This window comes from Apostichopus japonicus, chromosome 11 (assembly GCF_037975245.1).
Source record: "Apostichopus japonicus isolate 1M-3 chromosome 11, ASM3797524v1, whole genome shotgun sequence".
NCBI lineage: Eukaryota > Metazoa > Echinodermata > Holothuroidea > Aspidochirotida > Stichopodidae > Apostichopus > Apostichopus japonicus.
In genome coordinates this window covers 23522943-23536776 of record NC_092571.1, presented here as the reverse complement: position 1 = coordinate 23536776, position 13834 = coordinate 23522943, and the positions used below count along the sequence as shown (strand labels likewise).

The window sequence follows — 13834 nt, the reverse complement described above, 5'->3', positions numbered from 1 at the left end:
ATTTTCCCACCGACTTTTTTCCTTGTCGTATTCGTGCTAAAAAGAGATTCATGTTAGTAGCACCTGCCCGATTTAAGCATCTTGGGAACTTGGGAATATGTAGCTGTCCCAGTTCTGTAAAGATAAGTGCTAGTTGCAATATATATGTTACAACTGCACGTTGACAAAATACAAGAGAACACCAAAGTATATGTAACTGCTGCTCCTTCCTACGATTGCCCCCCCGCCCCCTACCACAAATGGACACCCACCAGCTTCGTCTCCCCTTTAAAGGTCTTCTAAACTTCCAACCAACAACATATTACCTTCCTCATGAACAAGACTACCCTTCGATGGCTAAGTTACGTTCACAACGCGAAATATTTTCAGTATATATTTACTGTATGTTTATATGTCTATATATTTCATGTAAGATCGTTGGAAATTAGTCACTTTTCAGAAAGACAATGATCTAAGAATAATGTGTATAGTAAAAACAGATGTATCTTGCCTTGAATACGTCACAAGTTGGTGGCACCAACATAAGTAAGGCTTGCAAATGAAATAATGAAACATTAAATTAACATTTTTAGGGAAAATATCATGTTGAGAAACTAACATTGACAATCTGAACTCTCTATTTGTATTTCATTTGCATAAGAAGAGAATAAAGAATATTTTGCACTAATACAGTGTAATAAACGTGGAGTGCGTGTGTCATTTGTGAATAACTGCTTTATTTCCAACCATTGTGCAAATCGTCATCGTCGTCATCGCCATCGCCAACGCCATCGTCACAATCGTTTGTCACTGCCATCATCATCGTCGAAATCACATTCATGGTCACTGTCATGGTCATCGCTATTCCATTAACTATCATTATTAACATTACTACATGCGTGTAAAGAAAGTTTTAGGATCTTTCTGGGATTTTTTCGCTTTTATGGTTATACGATGATAAGCCATGAAATTTTGAAGTGTGTTTTTAATATTTAAAAAAAAAAAAATTAATTAAAAAAAAATATATATATATATAATATATATATATAATAAATATATATATAATAAATAAATATATATATAATATATATATTTATATATCATGTACGTATATATATATATATATATCATGTACGTATACATTATTTCGTTATGCACGGAGTGTGCATATATACAGTCTAAGTGAAATATTCAAGTAAAGGGAAATATTATGGATAGCGGAACAAGAACATCGACCTACATGTACCGTAACACAAGGTGCAATTACGTTTATGCTGTAAGGTATACAATGTTGGCATTGTTGACATGTAGTTTCTGCGCACTTGAGCAGATAACGGTTTCTTCTAACGCTGCAGTTCAACGCTGTTGGATGTAGACTCGTATGGCTACAACAGGTATGTCATATTTCTTACAGTTATCCGATAAATAATCATGTTTTATTTGATTGAAGATTCAGCTTTATAGCGTTTAATCTTTGAAGCGAGTGAGACTAACGAAACTTTCTCGAAATCTTTTAGACCAATCCTTAATAGAAACGTATATAGTGGCAAGACTCGAGTAGGACTAAACTATATAATTACATCAGGCAAGTTACCCAGGGCATTGTTAGCAGGACATAATGTAACATCATCATGCTGATACGGTTACACTCTCAATGTAAGGGAACTAGGGTTGAGAGAGGATTAATTTATATGGTGTCAAGGCTTTATCTTGGGTGACTTTTCTTTAAAAAAAAAATAATATTGCAATAATAACAGTAAAGTTTAGTGTGATATTCAAGTTATCATGATCTATTCGATGAAGTGGTTGTCAACTTGTGGTATAATAGTCGACGCATTTCGTTACCGACTTACAACGAATTAAAATTACTGTTGTTAGCATGCATATAGGCTATTACAAGCAAACTGGACACCACCATTCTCTTAAGTCATTCTTAAAAGTATAGCAGAAATCGAACACTCATTTCGATATTAAAAGTACTAGGCTATGACGCTATCACAGAGGTTCCAAACCAAGTGGATAAAATATTTGTCCAGGGTAGGGTGAGGTACATGCACATTTGCGGGGAGGGGGGGGGACGGGGAGGGGGAGGGAGGGTGGGGGGGCGCTGGCATTGGCACTGGTTGCGTCCCTGAAGCCAATTCTAGAACGCATGAAAGTACAGAACCATGTAATTATAGGATTCCGCAACTATCGGACGTTAATTGCTTAGTTTTGCTTGAAAATGTGTTTGTTTAAAAATGCCGGATAAAGACTATATAGGCCACCCTGGAAGGAGACAGGGATATTTACGGTGGTCTCTGTTATCATCAAAAGTGTTCAGTAGGGGTAGGGGTGGGGGAGGAGAGGGAGATACTCCCTGGATCCTTCCCTGGTAGTTTATACTCACGTGGATGTTTTGTTGTGGTATGAACAGAAGCAAACTCATGTGTTCCAAATGATACTGATGCACACAAATAACAGAATAAGGTGAAATATTACATATATGTTGAATATTATACATATTTCATAGATGAAATATTGTGTATCAAATAACAGAAATTAATGTCAACCATATGACCTTAGTGTACCTAAAGGGTACGTATAAGTATTACGACACGTTATTCGCGTTATACACGAACTAACATTTGTCGAAGATATTTCTTGCTTATAATGGTTTTCCAGAAAACCAATAGTGTTATGTTGCTATAGCAGCACATCGGGGTAAACTAAAGTACGATTTTCTCCGAGGGCCAGGGAGCAAACGTTAGCCCACTATACATACTGTATAGTATGGCCCACTGTACATATAGTGAACAAATTGCACAGTAAAGACCGACAAGGCTGCTCAAACCTAAGCTTTATGGGTCCGCACACACACTTTTACCATCAGATCGTGGCCAGACTAGTTTCTTTTCTCCTGTCAAATTGATTTTTCACCCATTCGAGCCTCCATATTTAGGAACCACTGTACTAAACCTTGACCACATTAGATATATCCAAGGTACCGTACTTTTTACTTGGAGCACATATATATATATTGACGTTAGGCAAAAGAATCGAATGGTTGTGGCACATCATCTTGTTATTGCCATATAGTAATAAAGAACGACTTTTATATATGTAATAATCTTAAACAAAGGACTGAGCAATTTATATAAAATGTATTGGCCTATATCTATGCATAATAAAACTATTGTTAGCCAACAAGTTGAAGTAGTGATAAATTTGGCTCCGACTTTGAAAGTAAATAACCACAGAAGGCACCGAAATCTTTTCGAATCTAAATAGCACTTATTGACACCATAACCACGACACTAAGGCAAACATTAGACTCGATGTTACCGTACCCATCTAAGTCAAAGTTGAACTTGGCAGAGCCCGAACATGAAAATCAACTACTCTCTTCTAATACACTCTCTTGCCTGGTTCCCAGCGAATAACAACTTAAAACTGTGGTATGTTTCTGCCTTCCCACTTTTGGATTTGAATAAAAGTCGAGAAAGTCGAGCACAAAATTAATAATTTAAAGGTATAAAAATTAAGAGAAAAAAATAATATAACAGTTGAAATTTTGAGATAAAATATTGAGGTGTTCAGTGCTGGCCGCCATAGCGTCTACAAAATTAAATGTTATTCTGCCCTTCTTCTTTCTGGTAGCTTCAATGTTTACAGACGAAGAAGATAATATGTTTGATATCTGTTTTAAAATTCGTTGTGGTAGCTTGCTCTTAAAGTGTGCAATATTTGCTTTGCTTCTCCACAGTTTTTCTTCTTTCAATTATAAAAAACGAGACGTATGATCGGAATTACGATTAATCGGAGAAAAGCTAAGAAAAAACTGCTTATTTGATATACCAGCAATGATATCACAGTTGGCGGGATTGATTCGTATTACCGTACAATTGTTCTATTTTCAGTTCATTAGGCATTTTAAGTCGCATTATTGTCACGGTAAATACTTTATAAGAAGAATCACCCAAGAGCACCACGAAAACCAAACCAAGATACTATTGATCCACTCTGAACCCCAGTCCTATTGAATCGAGGCTTTGTGACCGTCGTCAGATGAGTATTACAATACAAGAAGAACAGATACTACACATGATTTTAGCAAAAATGATGTAAATACAATAAATTTCAATAGAAGCAATATTGTTTTAAAAGCATCTGTGTGCATTTCACAATTCAGTACCTCACACGAAACCCATTCTTTTTGAACGATTGTTCCTTGTAATGTTACGAACGTAAAGAATACAAACCCATCTCAATCCCTAAGACCGGGAATTCATTCACTCTTTGAGAACGTCCAGGAAATGACTCTCATTAGGAAGTTTGTGCATGGACATCTTTATAAACAAGTTCTCAATTCCAACTTCCGTCAAAACTTTAAAAGGTGTGCAGGGTTCTATACAGACTCAGTACGTACATTTCTGATGAATGACATGTTCATTCATACTTAGTAAAGATTCCTAAATCCTATTGGTCCATTCAGGTCAGCTGACCGTGGTTAATCCTGTGAGTAACGCACGGTAAAATTATGGGGCATCACTTTAATAAATCTTTGGTTATATGTAACCAAAAATGTTTTGTTTTATGATTTTTCCCCCACACAAATGGTAGTGTATGAATGAACGGGGTTAATCAACGGTCTAGCGTGCGTTACTCACATGATTAATGCACTCCGGGTGTTAATGCTATCGATGGATGCACTCGGGCTCCGCCCTCGTGCATCGCTTGCATTATCCCCCGATCGTGCATTAATCCTGTGAGTAACGCACACTAGACCGTTGATTAACCCCTTATTTAAGTATATAACAGTAAAATAACAAACTTACTCAGTCATCATAATGTCAATTTTAAACTGATTAACTAACATATACAAAGACATAGAGGTACAATTGGGAATCGGTATTTGTTCGAAAATAAATATCCACCTATATTAACACCTACCTACATATAAAAGGCACACTTTTCACGTAAGAATAATGATATGATGAAAGAATAACTGTTTATTTCTTTCTCAGATACCACAATGAATTTTGAAGATACACAGAAGGTGGTCGGAAGTTTTGGTCTGTATCAGAAACTGCTTGTGGCGCTGTTATGTATCCCCCTACTGATGTCCACTTGTCACGTATACCTACAGGTGTTTGCAGCTGGAAAGAGCGATCATTGGTGTAAATCTTGGGTGAACGATGATTGTCCGACTGACTTAGATGATGTTGATTTCAACTGCGAGGATGTTAAGAAAAGTCTGTCCATACCGATCATAATCGACGAGGACAATTCGACGAAATACGAACAATGTACGAAATACGACGTCGGAAACATCGATCTACAAACAGCGATAGTTCTTGGTGATAACGTCACGAATGAGCTTGAAGTGATTCCTTGTGATGAAGGTTGGGAGTACGACAGGAGTACATTCAGGAGTACAATTATTCAAGATGTAAGTACGTCCTTTGCCCTTCACTCCCCTGGCCCCTCACCATGGTACAAAAAAAAAATTATAGATGGACCGTATGCTTGCATTTTGGTTAATTTTGCTTATAATATGTTTGTTGTATTTTCCAGACAGCCACCTACCGGCCTGACTGAACACGTTCCAACTCTGAGTCAATCGTCGTAACCTAATTTTCAAAACTCTTCAATATTCTATAGCCATGAACTTAAGCCTGCACACTGAACGACCAATAAGCGCAGCTATGGAATAGTCTCTGTTGGAGACCTCGTCACATGCAAAATTATTTCCCTAGTGAAAAATTAGCCATATTTGTAGATACTGGTCAGCTGTAGTCGTGCCCTGGTTCAATTACACGGGCCTTGGCAAATATAAGATAACAAAAATGTTTTCTAATTTTCATAATAAACATAAGGAAGAAAGGAGGACAATGTATTCGGGGTCGACCTAGTTACCTCGTTACAGCATGTGTAACATGTCTACTTTCCATATAATTACTGTACAGCTGTCGCTGCTTTTCTATCATGGAAAGGGTAACTATACAAAGCACCTCGAGGTTCCAATGCGTGGGTATAATGTATGTATGTATATTAGATCCCCCTGCAAGCAGGAACTCGCGAAGAAGCCTCATTGGCTTATCAAATCCGCAAGCTGACCGAAGTCATTCTCTTACATTCATATTTAACGTCCATGATTATGAATTGTTAATTGTCAACAACTCTGTAACTGGACGACATACATTAATCTGGGAGTGACTCGAACGGGGGCCCTTATGATTGAAAGGCACCGGCGTTAAGCACTGAGCTAACAATCCACAAAAATAATGGATGAATAAACAGACACGTGTTTTTTGGGTCAAGAGCCAGAGTGTAACTGTCTCCTGTTCAGTGTATTTACTACTGTACAGTGTATTTACTACTATCAGGCCAGAGTTACAGTACAACGGAATTCGTATTAATAAGCATAATATATAATAGAACCTTCTACTTAATTAGATTGGCACAAATATAATTCAAGGTACAGTATATGTTCTTGAATATATAACAACTGTCATTTTTCTTCATGCTAATGTTTATTTTTGCTACAGTATGCCGTCAGATTTGTATAAATTCAACGCAGCAAGCATGCAGCTCTCCTATAGATACATGTTGAATATTATATTGGTAGTACTTGGTCTCATGCAATCGGTGCACTATAGGCCTTAGGAGAGGTTGTCATATGGGAGTATCTCCCCTTGGTCAATTAGGTGGTCCGGTATATACGGAATACATGTTCAAAATGGAATTAGATGTCATCAGTATCCCACCCCTCCCCCCCCCCAAAAAAAAAAAAACAAAGAATGGTAACCCTTGTTGAAATTTCAAGAATCATTTGAATGCCATTCTAAAAGTATAGTATCATTCTCAATGGCTTGCAAACCTTTCATGGGACAATACTGATAACCTTTAAGGACAAATAAAGATTCCAAAATGGGACCCGATGACTTGTCTATCCCCAGTTCCCGGATCGACCATCGGCGACCTTGCAAGCACTGACAGTAAAGTGAAGATAACGTATTATTCTCATGGATAATATATGAAGCTGATGACGGTGGTACCTTTATCGATAGTTAACAATCATAATATTTACCATATTTGATCAACATTCACATATCATATCCACGTAACCATCAAATATTTTAATTTGTTTTATTATACTTACAGTTTGAACTAGTTTGTGGGAAGGATTACCTGCCAAACGTAGCCCAATCCCTCTACTTCGTCGGTTATTTGTTTGGGAGTGCTTTACCAGGCATAATGTCTGATGTGTAAGTACACAACGTTTTCTTTTTCAATATACTCTGATGTTTATTTTATTCATTGTATTCGATATTCCCATGACAATCACACACATGATCTTGCATAGGCTTGCCTGCTCGTACCATCATCTTGTTTCCCATTGATCCTTGCTGATCCTCGCTGATCCCTCGCAAATATCCATAGGAAAGTCCTTGTTTATGAATGATATATGCGTCCTTTTATTCATGGATGTCGAGCTGTGAAAATGAAATGCACCTAATGTCACTACGTCACTACTAATTTATAGGTAGGGGCATCAACCATTATGGAAGGGCCATCGGTGGGTCCAAGACCTTTTAAGGGAATTTACAACCGTGGTGGAATATTACTGCTATATAGGTTGTTCTGAGGGTCCTCCCTCAGAGAAAAAAAAAACGTTTAGGTAATAAATGAGGTCTTCATTTAACTCTAAACGAACATTTTCGTTAGGGAATACTCTTGAATTTATGTGTAAAAACAGAGGGGATACGGTGGGCTGCGCCACGACTCTTTTGATCCTATTCTGAAGTCCATATAGGAGTGGTCTTATCTTTCTGAGTCTGAATGTAAACATTCTTAACATATTCCCAACTTATGATGGACTCATATTCGCAATAGATAGTAAAATATATACTGACAAGGTCATAATTCAAATATCACCATGGGAAAAATAATGCGAAATGTTAATAGTAATTAACTCTACGATAATTGGTGCAAATATTTATATTTATATTTAAATTATAGGAACGGTATTGGTTGTGTGCTTTTCCTATCTCTTTGTGTACTATCAACATGAAATTATACACATTGACAAATCATAGAATCATTTAAGTCCCCTGTGCAATATTGAAACTAAGATCTTTGTTTTTCCATTTATTTTCTACAACAGGTTTGGTCGTAGATGGACCTTTATTGTATGCATCACAGGAATGATCTTAATGGGTGTGGCAAACACCTTTTCGATGAACATATGGATGTTCATTGTGTTAAGATTCTTCGTTGGCATTTTTGCCAAAGGAATCAATCTGATTGGCTTCGTCATAGGTGAGTAAAGAACATTTTCTTTGTCTTTTCAAGTTTAAATATTTTTTGTAAACTTACAGGAGGTGGTAGGGGAGATCCGTTTTCGAATGTGATTTTCTCTCAAACCGTAAGAGCAGATAAATTTAATGCTCTGTACATTATTAGAAAATATAAATATGAGAAATCTCTTAAACTATGGTTGTAATGTGATTCAGTTTGTCTAGACATTAATGATGTAATATCGAACTGTGACACTGTTAAACTAAGTTAGCACATTCAGTTTTATCATTTGGTTCTCAAAATACATATCAGCTCATTTTATAATTGTTTTATGAAATTTCTTTTCATTACAGTTGTAGAACTTGTTGCTCCTTCCAAGAGGGTAATAGTGTCGAACACTACCTTTATCTTTTTCGCCATTGGATACTACCTCATCGCCGGAATTGCTTACCTTATTCCAAACTGGCGAATTGTTCAGCTTGTGATATCGCTACCATACATTCCTGTTTTAATTTTGGCACTGTAAGTATCGCATCATTCTGTACATTAAACACTTCATCACATCACGAGACCCACTGACGTAGCCCCCCTCCTCACACCCCACAATCCCACCCTCAAAATGTCACATTTTCTTTAGAAAATATATCATGCCAAGTTGGGGTGGCTAGAGTGCGTTCGTAAAATACAATGCACGAATATTGCTGAGGCATCGTGCAGGGTGTCGTAATAATATGTTGTTTTAGTCATGATTAAAACCAACGCTATCGATAATTTATATTGTTTGCTATAGCACTATACATAATTATAACGATATAAACACTATACTTTATTCTTTTAATTTGTCTGTTTGTCTCACACCCAGAATATTCGTTCCCGAGTCACCGAGATGGTTGATATCCAACAAGCGATTCGAATCTGCCGAGAATATCTTTAGAAAGATAGCCAAAGTCAATAGAAAGACACTGTCAGACAATTTTGGAAAAATGGTTGAACAGACGAATGAGGTAAATTTGCATTAAAATCTGGTAATACTGCGGAAATCTTCGCCAGCTTATTAAGAACGGTTACCGAGTTACTCGGATGGCATCGGGGTGGGGGGGGGGGCAGAGGATTAGCGGTGGTAATTTAGTTTGTGATCAATCGGATTGCCCTTTAAAAATCAATAGTATTCCCCAAAAAGAGTAAGACGTGCTTCCACTCTATGCAACAGGCTAAAGTTGTTAGTATTCCCTCTTGGGAGTTGACTGGCGGGCACTCAACTGTTCAAAGAGTAAAATTTGTGACCCTTTAGAAGTAAGAATGTATCTTCAAACCAATGTTACATATCACACTTTCTTCATTCATGGTGACAGGAAGATCAACAGAATAGCATGTTCCAAACCGTTCGGAAGTTTGTGTGCAGCAGATCAATCTTCCTGATAACGATGAACATGAGTTTTAATTGGTAAGTATTGGAAATCATCCTTGATCAGAGAGAGAAAGATCGCATTTGATAGAACAGGACTCGAACCAGTGACCTAAGAAGTCCCTGTGCCCAACCTGCCAGTGACCATTCTCGCTTTTTTCAAGTTGTCGGTGACGGTATCTCTTTCAACCATTTCTTTACCCGAGTGCCAGCCATATAGGTTGTAATATGATATATTCGGTGCGAGACAGGTGAAAATCCTGTTTCTAAGGGGGATGCTTTACTTTAGAATTGTATTGAATCGGAAAGACGATAAACTGGGTGATGCCCGGATGTAGGTCGACGAGGGCGCAGTGTTAAAACGCGACCAAGTTTGGCAGGCAAGGTAAATGCGGAAATTTTACGATTTGATGCAGCTATACTAAGTACTCAGGTTGGTTGCGAGGGATGGAAGGTTGTGGAAGGTGTTGGAGGGTTGTGCAGGTTTGTGGAGGGTGGATGAGGGTGGTTGAGGGTTGTTGAGGGTGGTGGAGGGTTGTTGAGGGTGGTGGAGGAGGGTGGTGGAGGTTGGTGCTGTAAGCAAATTTATCAGCGGGTCTTATTTGTTTCTCTTAACAGGATCGTACAGAGTTTGGTTTTCTATGGACTCTCCTTAAGTACATCTTCTCTCGGTATTGATCCTTACATTGCGTTTCTTATTTCTGGAACAATTGAAATCCCAGCATACTTCCTTTGTATGTTTGTAGCCGAATGGTTTGGACGAAGAGGAAGCACGTGTGGAGTCATGTTGTTGGGTGGGATATGCTGTTGTGTAACTCCGTTAATACGTAAGTATGATGCATCATTGCACCGGGGTGGTCAAGAATTGATCTTGCCAACCACGGTTAAATTTATATTTCTTCCCTTTGTTTTTGCTTTGTATCGTGTTGTTTTTGTTTGCGTCTGCCATTCAGTGAATTCATTGTAAGTCTGTCATTTGGTTGGTAAAAAGTACTGTTTCGATTTGCTGGGGTCACATTTGACATTTAAGCAGACCGTGGGGCCGCGGAAAATTTGCTTGTGGGTTGTATTCCTACCACCGTTGCTTTGTCAGCGTATAGAAATTATCGGTCATAACAGGTTGGTTTCGGTATCGAACTTGTATGTTTAATTTATACCACCTTTTCATTCAGGGTGTAAGTAAATAAGTATAGCCTATAGGTACCGGTATACGACGAACTTTATTAAAACCCGATCAAGAGTAACTTATTACTTTGAAAAGATATAGATCATAAAGACAAATAGCGTTACGTAACAAGAATTAAAAAAAGAGGAATCTCGGTTCGTGTGTCACTTGGGCACCTCCAATGTAAGCCTCTGTGCGGAATAGTAAAACCAGTTAGCTGATAATGTATAGAGAATGAAAGGAGTTACCCCATAACCGAGGACCGCAAATTGGCGACATAGTTGCATTGAAAACTACATGTGCAAGGCGAAAGTTCCATGATAACATCATACATGGGCCGTTCACTTTTGAATGGTCTAAATTGCGACAGGTTCAGCTATCAAAATCTAGAAAAACTCGTTCTGGGAATTGAATGCAAATTTCAAGAGAATGCTTAGAATACGTCCCCCTTTCATGATTACTGAAAACAAAAGTTTGCCCAGGGCATTCTTTTTATTACACTAACGTTTTCTCTCTTTCGTGCAGCTCTTGGAATATGGCGGGCTTTGGTTGCTATGTTGGGGAAGTTCTTCATTAGCATGTCATTCTCCATTGTTTACTCTTGGGCTTCAGAACTGACTCCAACCATCATGAGGTAAGTAGTTTTCTGAAAAAAAAATCTTCTGGGAAAGTTGTTTCTTTTGTATGACAGTTCGTACCTGGTATTCAGTTCATGTCTCTCAATGAAGCTTGACGCAGTTGCACACTGATGTACGATACTTTCGGGCCTTGAACAGCACAACTGTTAAACGAACAAATTGTATCAAAAACGTTCAATATCTTAGTTAAGCAGACTACTTGTACCAAATAAATCTTAATTCAGATGATATGATATATACACTTAATATAATCAAAGCGATAATTATTCGAGTCAGACATACCTTCCGATTCATTCATTTTTGTCTTTCTTCTCGTTTCCAGGAACAGTGGATTAGGTTTCTTCTCGACAGTTTCTCGTGTTGGCGGTATCTTGTCCCCTCTCATCCTCCTCTTAGAGAATGTCTGGACACATCTTCCAATTTTGGTCTTTGGGTCTTGCTCAATAATCGCTGGACTTCTCTGCCTTCTCATGCCAGAAACAAAGGGGAAACCCCTCCCTGCTACCATACAGGACACGAAAGCTCTGTACAGGTAAGTTTAACGGTCTGAACCCAAATATGCTAGGAAGTCAAATAATGGTCAAACTTCACACAAACGTTTGACGATCACTTTCCTCAACGTAACCTTTTCTTCACTGAGTCATTGATTTGTCTAATTTAGCCTTCTTCGATGTCTGGAAAAATTGTGAATATGAAAGATCACCAGGAAGGTATTTCTCAAATGTTTAGCAAAATGTAGCACTGGTGACGTTTACAAGGGCGGATGCAGGTTTTTTTTTTATAAAGGTTGTCTCGCCCTGGGGTCGTTGAAGTGACTCCCATGTAGGGTTAGTGGCGTGGGGACCCTCCCGAGACCCCCCCCCTCTCGAACCGATCAAAAAAATCTTTTAGACGTGAAATGGAGCATCTATATATTTAGGATATAAATGAGATCTCTATAGTATGGCTACATCACACCCCTTTGGACCAAAGCCTGCTTTTAATGTTGTTTTTGTTACTGTTCAAGTAGATGCTTGAAATACACGGTACACTGGGGGTTGTGGCAGGTGAGGAGGGGGAGGGGAGGGGATTAGAAATGTTGTATGATATATGTTTTATTCAAAGCCACGAACCAATACTATTACTTGAATAACACAAATTCAAAATATTGAGAGAACTTTTATTAATATGAGTTAACTCATTATCTCAATTTTGTTTTCACTGTTGATATTTTAAGAAATTGAGACATGCGTCACCCCTTTTATAATCGCATTGATCTAGTCACCCGCCGATTCGTGACCAATTATTTCCATTGTGGGTTTGTCCAAAGGAAATGTTTAGCCTCATCAGGTCAAATTTTTTTTATACTGATTTTTTTATCTATTTTATCTTATAGGAACGTACATCCAGTGGCAGAGAGTAGGGTAAAGGAGAAGGAAGATGCCGTATATGAGAAGGATATCTCTCCGTAAAGATGGTTGAAATTTCCCAGTCTTTCTGATTCTTGAAACAATATCAGTTCTACTGGATATGTACATCATTCACTTTCCTTATTTCTACCAACAGATGTAGAGTTTTTTGAGCATTAAGTACGAAAAAAGCTTCCAAATTTGTTTATATATTTAATGTATCAAGTTTTAAATATCTTAGCAGTGGATTTTGTCTAACTTGAAGATTTTCAGTAGTAACCAAATGAATTATTATTATTATTATTATAATTAGATACCCGTAATCTATTCGTTTACATACATGGTATGAACAGTTTCGCAAACAAATATCGCCTTCTTTGTTTACCGCTCCTTTTATGGAGTTTTCAAGTTAACGATCATTGGTATACATTCAAGCCACCGTATTTAAAGTGCTCTAAAGATGATACTCACTAAATAAAGTCAGGAAAAGTGGATTTAAAGGGAACAAAATAGAAAAGTTTTTACCTAAATAATGATCGACAAGGCTACATCGCTTGATCCGTCTGAATCATCTGACGGATGTGAAAGGAATAAAAGTCAACATTTGTGGATGACTTCGTTTTAAAGGATAGGAGGATAATGAAAAGAAATATCGTAAGAGGAAATCTAACCTGTCTCCTCTTTACAAACGTATACTTTCCTCTGTCGGTATACGCGTCAGTCACACAATTATTGACACGAGGCGTGCACAGAGAAGGTGTAGTTAGTAGGGATCGGTTTAGAAAAAAATCACAAATGGTCACAACAACATTACTCCTTTTCTGCAAAGATGTGAGATAATTTGTCTCGGTTCATGGTAACAGTAAGACTGTGGTTATTACAGCAGTGGGATGGGTGGATGTAATTTCAATTGTGGTTTATGATCTAAATGTTTTCCTGGTTTTTGTAAGATAAATTATGTGTTTGCATGTTCCAT

General features: G+C 37.7%; 1 protein-coding gene across 2 annotated transcripts; it reads left to right on the top strand.

Moving 5' to 3' along the window:
• The first annotated feature begins 1220 nt into the window (after positions 1–1220).
• LOC139976439 (organic cation transporter protein-like) lies at positions 1221–13484 on the top strand. 2 transcript variants are annotated; one of them, XM_071985167.1, is made up of 12 exons: positions 1294–1373; positions 3879–4082; positions 4986–5410; positions 7126–7229; positions 8129–8283; positions 8616–8784; positions 9125–9266; positions 9615–9706; positions 10286–10494; positions 11358–11466; positions 11793–12002; positions 12846–13484. In XM_071985167.1, the coding sequence occupies exons 3-12, from the start codon at positions 4994–4996 to the stop codon at positions 12919–12921; spliced, it is 1683 nt and encodes a 560-aa protein (XP_071841268.1). In that variant the 5' UTR covers positions 1294–1373; positions 3879–4082; positions 4986–4993; the 3' UTR covers positions 12922–13484. The 2 variants fall into 2 exon arrangements, with proteins under 2 accessions (XP_071841267.1, XP_071841268.1); XM_071985166.1 differs by lacking the exon at positions 3879–4082 and having other exon boundaries at positions 1221–1373.
• Positions 13485–13834: the final 350 nt, after the last annotated feature.